The sequence below is a fragment of the Hemibagrus wyckioides genome, linkage group LG11, assembly GCF_019097595.1.
Source record: "Hemibagrus wyckioides isolate EC202008001 linkage group LG11, SWU_Hwy_1.0, whole genome shotgun sequence".
Lineage (NCBI taxonomy): Eukaryota > Metazoa > Chordata > Actinopteri > Siluriformes > Bagridae > Hemibagrus > Hemibagrus wyckioides.
Window position 1 is genome coordinate 18504155 of NC_080720.1, and position 12505 is coordinate 18516659.

At 40.6% G+C, this 12505-nt stretch overlaps 1 protein-coding gene across 11 annotated transcripts in view; it reads right to left on the reverse strand.

Annotated features, from left to right (window-relative positions):
- The window catches only part of LOC131361694 (R3H domain-containing protein 2), a 54677-nt gene that overhangs the window by 25761 nt on the left and 16411 nt on the right, over nucleotides 1-12505 (reverse strand). For 7 of the 11 annotated variants that reach the window (XM_058403157.1, XM_058403164.1, XM_058403165.1 and 4 more), the window contains exons 2-3: nucleotides 519-698; nucleotides 182-414 (exon numbers count right to left, since the gene is read on the reverse strand). In XM_058403157.1, coding sequence (XP_058259140.1) covers nucleotides 182-343 — 162 coding nt within the window. In that variant the 5' untranslated portion in view covers nucleotides 344-414; nucleotides 519-698. Of the gene's footprint in view, nucleotides 1-181; nucleotides 415-518; nucleotides 699-880; nucleotides 946-2755; nucleotides 2833-12505 lie in introns of all 11 variants that reach the window. The other 4 variants (XM_058403161.1, XM_058403162.1, XM_058403160.1 and 1 more) reach the window with 4 other exon arrangements.

Consider the following 12505-nt stretch of genomic DNA (forward strand, 5'->3'; position numbering starts at 1 on the left):
CTCCATGTAGGAGAGAGAAATTTTTTTAATGTGGTGCAAGCAGGCAAAACACATTAAAACTAAAATACTTGTTTTTTGGGGAAAAAAAAAAAAAGAACAGATCACTCTAGAGTAGAATTTAAGATCATGGTTATGCTTTCTGTGTCCTGGCCTTGACAGTTTGTATGCTAGCACATGTTACCGGTGTGTCTTGTGTGAGGTTGTCGTCAGGCTCGGCACCATTGTTCTCAGTGTTGTTGTCTTTGATCAGTGTAGTAGTGGTTCCTTTACAGCGGCTGGCAGCTTCGGTACCCAGCATGCTCTCCCCCTCTCTTACCCCATCCAGGGGCAATACCACAGACATCTTCCTTCAACAAAGAGGTTAGAACCCAACTCACACACGCACACACCTTCTGCACACACAAACACAGAAGACTGAGAAACAGAGGCAGAAAAAAAAGAGAGATTTGTTCAAGAACATAGCTTATATATTTATGAAGCATAACTATCAAAGGCAAAAAAAAAAATAAGGTCACTACCTGAAACTGTAGTGTGTTGGTGTGCGGGGCTCCACTCTGAAGCCCCAGAGACCAGATGTTGGACAGACAGTGCTCTTAAACAGGGGAAGGGGATGGGGGACACGCCATGGCGAGAGAGTGTGTCCTCAGTGCTCCTGCATCTTGCAGTTCCCCCACACACAGTCACATCAACCCCTCCTGCTGGAGACACACAGAGTGGGAGAACTTTAATGAGTGAGTCATCTAAAGGAAAAAAAAATAAAGAAGAAGAAAGAAATTGCGAAGCACTGAATGAGTATTATATATGCTCTATGACTGACACGGTATGACTTAAATACAGAAAGAGTCATATGACGAGCTAAAGGTCAGCATTTTATTCATACGCTCATTTCAGCTGGATGTGTCTGGGTGGTGAGGAACAGAGTGCCAGGGCTGAGTAACCAACCATCTGCCACAAAAAAAAAAAAAAGGAGACACATGAATATAAACACACTGGCACAAACAGAAAAGGTTTTTAAAGAAAAAAAATAGTATCGTTTGGATGTAAAGGCACATAGGCATTGAAAGCCTGAGGCTTTGTACGTGAAGGAAGCAAAACAGCAGGTGCTGCAAGGAGAGAGGAACCTCCAGTAATGACGTCATACTGCAGAGAGAGGGACTGTGGGAGGGAGGGGGAAAGTGCGTATGTGAGCAACAGAGCGAGAGAGGCGCAGTAACATTCACACAAACACGAGAGAGAGAGAGAGAGAGAGAGAGAGAGAGAGAGCAAGCACAAAGAGGAGGGATTCCCAACTGCCGAAAAGACGTCATCTGCAATTCATGACACTGCTGACCAGTCACCCACACACATCCCTACACTTTCCAGCACACACACACACACACAGCCGTGCAGCAGTATTGCTGTTATGTAACACAAGACTCAGAAGTCAGAAATGAACCAAACTCCAGTGACAGAAAACGAGAGCAAGGAATGTTCATGAATGAACGATGGCCTTCATTCACTCCTGTCTTGCTGCACACGTTCCCCCTTTTTTCACAGGACAGACAGAGTTGCCAAGGAGACGTTAACACCAATCTCAGCTGTGTCTGTTCGCATGAACGCAAGGAAAGGTCGAAGAGTTGATATTAAAAATAAAAATAAATATGAGAGGAAAGTGGAAGCAAAAAAACTGGGGGAAAAAACAAAACTGGTTGTCTGTTTTTGCAGACAACCAAAGACAAACACCACGTCCCACCGTGTTAAACAGCATGTTTGGGCTCCGTGCTAGTAACCACGGAAACCGTGTGCCCTCATTTCGTCTGGACAGTTCAAAAACAATCTAAACCTCACTGGCCTGATCAAGGCCATGAACACAAGCTTACACATGCATGCAGGCAAACACATGGGCAACATAAGGTCTGGCTGTTTAACACACACACGCGCGCACACACACACACACACACACACACACACACACAGCCATGTTCATCTGGGTCTATTTTCTGGGGCTGATGACAAACGGAGGGCAGAAATGATTCATGGAACAATTGCTGTTTCACGTTGACATCCTGTAAATGCACATGACTATGGTTCATATATTGTGTGTGTGTGCGCGCACAAGGGCTCTGTGTCTGTGTGGGTGTATGTGAACATGTGCTCATCTAAATGATGGTCAAGTCCAAACTGTGCACTGTAGACACAGATAAGCCATATGCCAAACATAACAGTTGAAAATATGGATCAGACTGGTCAGTTTTCTAAACTGAACTCCACTTTCAAACAATGCAGACAGATCTCAATTCAGAAACCAAGACTAGACGCATGTGTGCATATCTGGGTCGTGACGCAGATATGGGGTTCATGTGTGAGCGTAGCTGCAGAGCAACACTTCAAAAATAGTGTGCAAATATGTATCGCTGTGCACAAAGCGAATACTGTTTACAATTCTAAAACCTTCTTCAAGTCCAGCATATGCTCCCTCGGAGACACCACACTTTTTTTTAATGCGGCTCATGTAACATCATAAGGGTGTGGACTGCGCTGAAGGAGAGCACTAACTGCTCTGTGATGTACATATGAGCTAAAACCTGGGGAGAGAGGAAACCTGTCCTTCCTATACAGACAGCAGGACTGCAGATGACCGGGGCATCATCTTATGACTGTCTGCGGAACGTGATCTTGAATACTCTGATATTCATTTCAGGCTCATTCTGACCGAAAGGAAACTCTTTGGTATAGGAAATAATTCAACAAGCAGGCGCCATTATATATTGTGTACCTTTTACAGCACAGTGAAACTCGTCACATATTCCTCACCCTGGTTAGTAAGCTGGAGTCAGCCATGTTACAGCACACCTGGAGCAGAGAGGGTTAAGAACATTGAATCAGAAACCCAGAACCTTAACCACTACTGCCTATAACGAATATTACAGGTCATTTCTGTTCAGCATCCTGGGAAAACAGTGTATATAGCAATTCACTGCCACTAGCTATTTAGGAGCTGCTCAGAATGACCACAAAAAAACAAAACAGGTGTATAATATACTATAGTGTAGTTTTATTGCTACACATTGCAACATGATTCATCAAAACACCCACAGCCATGCTTTAGGACAATCAGGAGGATGACAATGCAAGAACAAAACAGGAAGTTACTAGTTACGAGGCTCATTTGCACGAAACAAAAGGCATTATTATGAATGAATTAAGTGGCGCTGCTATAGCCTTAACTTTACACAATCCTAATTTTGCACTAATAATAGTTTTAGAGTATATTGTGTATCCTCCTCTGGATGTGTGTGTGTGTGTGTGTGTCAGGGGGGAATAAAGTTGATAATGGACAATAGGAAGACTGGAAACATGATGTACTGTTACACGTTTCCACTTCCCATGTTAGTCACGCATAAATTACACACTTGCCATTAGTGCAGCAATCCACTCATACTGTGTGTTAGAGAGAGAGAGAGAGAGAGAGAGAGAGAGAGAGAAAAGCAGAGACTGTCTCTCCCAGCAGTGCCACTGCTAACCCTCTCCTCCTACACTTTGCTAGACTGTGCCTATTTTTGACCGTTTCGTTCTACGCTCCCTCCCTTCACTTCAGAAAGTCCTGGCTCCAGCGCTTCAGTTACACCATGCCGCCTGACTTCTCAGACATAATGTACTTTTTAAAATAGAATACACTTATTCTGCAAGGTCTTTTACTTTCTTTTTATATATATATATAGAGAGAGAAAGAGACGTGCTCAAGATGAGATTCACCACATCGTCGGATAAAATACATTACTACTAATTGTTTGTCTCAATCTCAGACCTAGCTCCCCAACAATGCTGTTTGATAACGCTTCGGGACGACGTGTGCTAAATTCAGCTGCAATTATACTGGGCTAGGAACCAAAAATCGTGACTGACTCAGCTGGGCTATTTACACAAAATCTTATATCATTATATTTTCACATTTTTAGAAGGGATCTGGAAATGGAAATGTGATCTAAACAACGAATTTTATGGATTGTTTAGTGATATGATTTCAGTTTGGTATCAAACTTTAAAAATAGAATACACACACACACACACACTCATTGCCCAATTGATTAAGAACACATGTACACCTGCTTGTTCTTGCAGTTACCTAATCAGCCAATCATGTGGCAGCAGCACAGTGAACAAAGTCACCGTTGTTTTCACACCGCACGATTATGTAGGGCAGCATTCAGTCACTGCCATGTTCATGATGGATCGGACAGGAGGTTACACACTGCATGACTTGTGTAACTCTGTCTGGTCCACAAACTGCGTTTCACAACCGAACGCATAACTCCTCTCTAAATGCCCCCTGCCCTGTATCTTGCGCTCTCATTGGCTGTAGGTCATCATCAATGTATTTTTCAGTCAGAACTCATTTCACAATGCAAAATTTTGAATTACTGACAGGTCCAGATATTTAGCATGGGAAATATTTCACGGGCACCGGCGACGCATTGACGATTCTCTCAGATCGCGTCTGCGTGATTATCACTCAGGTGAACGGGCACCAATTACGGGCATTTGTCTGCAATTTGGCAAAACCTGTCTGCGAGGGCTAAAATCGTGCAGTGTGAACTCGGCATTAATGTTCACATGAAACATCAGAATGAATGTGATTTGAGTCTGTGACTTGAACCATGGCATGGCTGTTGGTATAAGGAGGGCTGCTTTGAGTATTTTCCCACACAACAATCTTCAGAGTTTACATAGAAGCTTGCAAAAAAAAAAAAAAAAACCTCCAGAACTTTAGGCTATCAGGGGCACAGACTCACCGAAACTGGATAAGAGAAGACTCGAAAGAGAGCATGGGTTTTTTTTTTTCTTTTTAAATCATCTTCACAGATCAGTTGCACTCTTTTTTTGTTTTCCACACCATTCTGTTTATACTCTCGTGACTGTAGTGTGTGAAAACCCCAGGACATCAATGGTTTCTGAAATACTTAAACCAGCCTTTCTGGTACCACCAACCATGCCATGGCTAAAGACACTGAGATTACACTTTTTCTCTGTGATGTGAACATTACCTCTTCTGCATGATTGTATGCATTGTGCTGCTGCCACATGACTGGATAACTGCATAAATGTTCCTATTAAAGTGGACAGTGAGCGTATATTGCCATGCAGGCACACAGATGGATTCGGAAGCAATGAACTAGTGGATTTTCATCATGCTTACAATTTATTCCAAGCGAGTATGTGGTAACTTCATTCGGGATAGTCATGTCAACAAGCTATAATTTTCTGCCTGCAATTATGCTCAGAACAGATGAGCTCTAAACAAGATGAGTGCGAATCACGGGTGGGAAAAAAATGAAACAGTCATATATGTTACATAAATACGGTTTCGTGGTAAATTTAGCACTTAAGTAAGGAATATCACACAGTGGATCCTGTTGTCAGATGAAACTACGACACGGCAGGTCGTATGTGATGGTTTGCTTTACTTTGAGTCGTATTATTATAGTATGATGGCACAAATGTGAGTTATTACTCTTATACCAAGGAGCTATGCTATTGATTACAACGTTTAATTTATTATGATAAATTAATGATGACGATGATGATACAATATGCTGTTTTAAAGGGGGGATATACACCACAGCTCACACACAAGCATGGAAGCAATCGAAGGTAACAAAGAGTTGGGAAGTAAACAAGACAAAAAATGAAAAAAAAGAAAAAAGAAAAAAATAAATAAATTAGCATGGAATTTTACAAAGTAATCAGAAAATGGAAAGTCTAATCTCCCAAAAAATTCTCCCGCACTTTACAAAATCCTGAAAGACTACTTTCAGGAATTTTATATTGAAAAAAATAAATAAATTAAAAAAATATAAAATAAATACGATTCTATACAATTACAAGTTTTTGTTAAACAGACATTTTATTATTTTTTATTATTATTTATTATTATAGTATTTTATTATTTTTATAATTTATTATTAGTCTTAGATGATGTGGTGTGTCCACCATGCTCTACCTATAAAGAAACTATAAAAACAGAATTAACGAATTAAAACCAGAACATTAATACAAACCTACCGTTCACGATACTGCCAGATCTACTGCCCAAGCCTTGTAGTCATTCAAAAATAATGCCAGTTAAATATGAAAACTGAACCATTACGTGGTATAACAATTAATAATGACCATTAGCTTCAGTGAATATAATGGTCAGATAAGATAATTATTTATTTCCTATTAAACATTCTACTCCACAAACCTGCTGCATGTTTAAAAAAAAAAAAAAATAATGAGAAAGTAACACTATTATTGCTTCAAATGTACCTCAGAGCACATGAAATGACAGCTGGATTAAAACATGAATGAATCTTGGGTGGATTTACAACTTACAGCTGTTATGTGGATAATCTCGGTCTGTATACAATCCTGGGCATGTGCTGACCGGCTGTTAACAGGTGTATACATGCACAAATAGACGGATGTCCAGGAGCACAGGCAGTCGCACTAGGGAAGAAGTACGACTTCGCTTGTGAGGATGTGAATGAGAGATTATGCACTGAACGTTAATTTGAGCAAACGGCATTAGACTTCTATAATGACCGTGATTTTCTATATAGAAAGAGAGATATAGAGAGGAAAAGGGGGGGGTATGAGTATGAGTCAGAGTTGGTCCCACTGGACTGAGTAGGATGTGAGGAGGAGGAGGAGGATGGCGTCAGCAACACACACACACAGCTTGATATAAGTAGGAATAGATGGAGAGGGAGGGGAAGGGTGAGGCTGCAGAAGGGGATCCTCACTCTGACGAAGTAGATTGAGAACATGAGAGAGAGAGAGAGAGAGAGAGAGAGAGAGGGAGAGAGAGAGAGAGAGAGAGATTGATGCATGCAAAAAGACCTAAAAAAAAAAAAAACAAACACTAAAGCTTTTTGCTCATCTGTTCAGACCAGGACATTAGCAGGAAGTAACTGAGGGTATGCATGCTCATGTGTCAATCACTATCAAGCAAAAGTGTGTGTGTGAGAGAGAGATGGTGAGAATCACTGCTGTTTCTCTCTTCCAGTTCGATGCTCTAAAAATAAATGTGTCAGGTAAAAACCTGGATCCCATTGCAAACCTTATGCAACTCCTCCACTCCTCCCTGCCGAGGAGCGTTTGAGAAAGGTTGAGAGAGAGGAGAGAGAAGGAGACTAGAAGAGAAAGGAAAAATTCTCAATGATGAAACAGTAAGTGCGGCGGTGCCATTGGCTGGTGCCTTCACCAATAGGAGAGGCAGCTCCATGGCAACAAGCTCTGTCACCAAGAGAGAACAGTGATCTCTCCCTCTACCCCCCATCCATCTCACTTCAACCCTGTCCCCCAATATCTCTCTCTCTCTCTCTCTCCATTCTGCATCACCCCAATTATCCATGTTTGAGAGAGGAGTTCAGTAAACATGCTTACTCGCTCTCTTGCACTCAAACACAGATCCTGCCCCTGTCTAATTCTCCCCTTCCGGTTAGACAGGTACTAATGGCTCTGAATGGATGTACAAGAACACATACGCATTGTTGCTTTCATCCACTGACCATTTACTCCACGTGATTTAGTGACAGCACATGAAAATGTTTCATCGTGCTGTCGTTCATAACCATGCCACAATCAATACAAGAGAAATTATATTAAGCCAAGCATACAGATAGCAGTTACATTTCTGTCTGAAACGCCGCCGTCTTGTTACCTGCGTCTAACTACAGCATACGGTATCCGGCTACCGGGTTTTGGCGAGCTGTGGACATGTGGACTGTTCTAAGGCTAGTTTTCACTTTTGTGTTATGTTAACTGTAAACTTGTGCAAAACACCTAGCCACAACAACCGTGATCAGGTTATTTTGACAGTTCTCCAACTTGCCCCTGTGTGTAAAGCACAAATTAGGAGTCTGTTTAAATCTGCAGCTTGTGTATGTCTAACTATTTAACTTCAATTGTAATTTAGATGACAGGAAAAAAATCGAGTTGAAAATTATTAAACCATTATAAAATGACAATAAGTGAAATATAGTACTGACGGTGTTTGCATGACGCATATTGACTATAACAGCATATAACCATAAAAACGTGTCTTAGGATAAACAAAATGAAATATGATTAATCGTTCACTGGCGTGACTCTAATGACTGTGTCTCTTAAAGCATAGGGCATTTCTGATTCTGTCAAGAGTCACCTAGCTCTCTGTAGCCCTACATGTGATTTTTTTTATTATTATGAACTTATCAACTTTCTCCACTACTGAGTAGAAACTTCCCAATTGGCATAGTGATTTACTGCAGACTAAGTGTGTATGTGTTGATCCATTTCTATTTTTGAGACAGACAGACAGAACTGATGTCAGACATAAACTATGTGACCAAAAGTATGTGGACACATGCTCGTCACACCAACATGTGGGTCTTCTTCAAATTTTAAAGCACACAACTGTTTTTATGTGCTTTTGCATTAAAATTTCCCTTCACTGGAACTAAGGGACCCAAACCTGTAAATGCATGTGTGCACAAAGCAAAGGCATGATTCAGCCAAGGATGGAGTAGAAGAATGTAACTACCCTGATTTTAACCTGGTGAACACCTTTGGGATGAACTGGAACGCTGGCTGCACCCCAGGCCTCCTCAGCTGACTTCACCAATGGTTGAATATCCACAAATCCCCCACAGCATTTCTGGTATCAGTGCCAGTGTATTGTACCTATTTTTTGCGCACTGTAACGTTTTTAACCACAGTTCATGAGTTGTGGGGCACGCAAGTTATCTAAGTTTCAGAGTTGTGCTTTCAAAACCTGCCTCCTAATACCTGGGACTGGTAAGGTGTCTTCAAATATTCCACACTTCTTGACATATTGCAAGAGTTTGAATTGAATGAACACTAGCGACATGTTCTTCCCTTGAACAGTCCTGCATGAACAACTATGTTCGTCTCTGTGAGGGTTGCACGGTACAACAGAGTGCAGCAGTACTGCAGTGTGCATCATGGCACTCTATGGAGTTGAAATAAGCCCAAAGAGACAGATGGGATGGTTAGACAAACACACCTTTCAGCACATATACACATTACTGAAGTCCTTTAAATTACTTGCATGCCTCATGAGTTACAGAACACCGAGGGATTCGACTAAGGCATGCTGGAGTAAACCAAAGCATTTGGTGGGCAATATGAACCAACTATTTCACCAACATCACTAACTCCTAAAATGGCTTTTGGCACTGAAACAACACTACTAAATGGCTTTCGGCAACAGAAGCAGATTCTTGCATCAGTACAGACTGTAAGTGTTGCATTTTATATTTATATTTCCGACAACTGAAGTATAATTTCAAGTTTAAGACATCAAAATCGGTTTTAAGTAACTAAGTAAAAAAAGAAGAGTGTAAGCATTCTGTGAACTGATCATTCAGAACAAAAAGAAGTTGTAAGGAAGTTCTCACACACACCTAAACTTAGTTTGGATCTTAATAACTACAAGAAGAGCTACAACTGAATGCAAATCAATACCATTTGTTAGTGTATTTACAGGACGATGGTCATTAGTTAAGTGTCCTCACACTGGTTTACATTGCTAGTCCATATCTGGCTTCATGGGTATGCATATTAAACTGAGTCTGCAGAGAGCTGTGTCTCCAAACACTGCGTATGCACAATGTCACTCACCCTAAACATGTAGTAGCCCCAGCACTCAACTATACTAAAGAAAACGTTGAATATATCTAATATTGTTCACTATGATATTTTACACGGTATGTGTTATTTCCGGACTATTAATTATACTTTAAATTCCACTATTAGTCATTAGATGTAGCAAAAAAAATGAACCAAAAAAACTGCCAATTATAAAACAGTTAGTTCTGCTCCACTAATTTGATTGGACTATAAGTGTTCAAGAGTCCAAAGGTACATTTCAGTGTTTTTCTGTGTTCACTACAAAAAAAAAAAAATCATTTTTAGCAAGTGCTCATTACATTAAAACCATTACTAGACTTACTATGGGCTGTCAGTCATGTCTGTCTTTTGGCATGGCAAAATACACCACCACTCTTTCCAGCTCTGGCTTCTTTGGTAGCTACAGAGGTTGGACAATAAAACTAAAACGCTGGCCAATATAGTGTTAAAGGTTTTACGCCTATAATACGCACGGCCTGGTGGAAAATCTTCGCTCATTTCACATGCCATAAGTACGAGCAGTGTGTGAAGAGCAATAACACAGCTGTATTTAAAACACTGCAGTTCTCACATCATAATGGGACAGTTCCAAAAATTGTTGGTGCACATCTCAGTGGTGCAACTGTGACCAGGACAGCAAGTCATTGTGGTTTGATAAGAGCCACGGTAACCAGGGTAAAGTCTGCATAACACCACGAAGAACAAACCACATCCAACAGGAATAACTGTCGATATCCGGGCACTAACCCAGGAAAACGAAGGAAGAAAGGAAAAAGGAAGGCACACAAACACACATCCCTTCACTTTCTACAGGGTCAATATTCATGGTCAAACCTTGTCTAGCCATCACGATTTGGCCCTTCAAATCCTTACGCTTGCCCATTTTTCCTGCTTCTAACACATCAACTTTGAGGACAAAATGTTCACTTGCTGCCTAATATATCCCACCCACTAACAGGTGCCATGATGAGATGATCATCAGTGTTATTCACATCACCTCTCACTGCTCATAATGTTATGCTTGATCAGTGTATATTCATCATTCTCAAGATGCACTGCCCAAAGGAGACCCCACACCATACTAATAAATGACTATTGTCTAAAACCAGGTGTTTCAGTCTCTGTGTTTTGACAGAGCACAAACAAAACATTTGGCCATATTGTGTCCAATGTCAGGTACTCGATATTCATGTCTCCTTTATAGAACTGTTGTCTAAATGCAATATCACACAATCATGCTGATTACCTGCAGCTGAATCACAGATGTTCTGATACTGAACAGAACAACAATCTTGTTCGTGTGATACTGTGCAGTCAGAAAGTTTTAGAAAAACACACCGATACATAATTATAACTTTGCAAGGGGAGTCGTCTTACAGGCTTGACAGAGGGATTTAGGTGGCATGTGAGCAAAGGCTTTATCTCAGCAAACAGGTGAATCGAAGCAACACGAAACCTATAGACACAGCCGCACTGACATTTTACAGGCAGTACAAACAAATTCCTATTGACGTCAAACTGGATACTACGGAAATCACGCCAATGAGACGCTGATCATGTCTCAAAAAAATGTTGTTTTGTAATGACTGATTCCGATTATTTTTTTTGTTTACCTAATTTTAAGAAGTTGGCAATCATCTCAATAATGTATATGAGTATACTGATAAACAACACAGATGCTTAATGTAAGAAGACAGAATTTAGAGGCATGTGTCAATATGTCAACTCCAACAGTTCAGAAAATATGGAACAAGGGGACCAAAAGACAGGGAACTTGGAAGATTAAAATAGTCACAAACTAAAATTACGACCTGTTACACCGGCCAATTTAACCCTAATTAGTTTTCATACATTTAATTATGAGGCATTCCGTCATATCACTTATTGTCAGGTTTTCTTCCACAGGAGGTGCGCCTGTCACTGTCAATAACGATTACAAATATTCCAAAAATGCCACTATCTATACTGTTAAATAAAAGGCTATAATTATTAATTATGATGATATATTTAATTTGCACCACTGATTTAAATACCCCAAAATAATGCATGAAAGCTTTTTACATAAATACAAGTTTCACATTTCAAACACCACCAGCCCTTAGACTTACACTGTTAGTCTTAAAGTTTTATTTTTCTCTGTTCTGGGGAGAAAAAAAACCCGCTGTTAATCATCCATGCATTACAGATGCATTAAAGCTTAGTTTTCGATTAGCTGGAGATTAGGCTTAATCACTTCCTTAACGCGTCCATGAAATGGTTTGAGAGCTGTGATTTGTCGACGCATTTCCTTTTGAGGGAAGGGAAATGAAAGTGTGTGTTGAATGAGTTTGACTGATTTCCACAAAAGCCAACAGTGTTTGAGATACACCACACCTCATGTCATTTCGAAACAGACTCAACGGTCGCTTACAGCAAGGAGGTTATATTACACGAGCTGCAGTTTAATGAGAACTCATTTTCAGCTCTCCAAAATTTCTCACTGCCATTTTTATCCCATTGTATCTTGTGGTCAGCTTCCTAGAGCAGCTGCCTTCAAACCCTTCTCTTCGGACTGGCCTGCAGCATTCTGTTTACAGGGTGGGCCATACACAGATCAGACATAACATTATGACCACTGAGAGGTGAAGTGAATAACTCTGATTCTCTCATCATGGCACCTGTTAGTGGGTGGGATATATTAGGCAGCAAGTGAACATTTTGTCCTCAAAGTTGATGTGTTAGAAGCAGGAAAAATGGACAAGTGTAAGGATTTGAGCGAGTTTGACAAGGACCAGATTGTGATGACTAGACGACTGGATCAGAGCATCTCCAAAACTGCAGCTCTTGTGGGGTGTTCCCGGTCTGCAGTGGT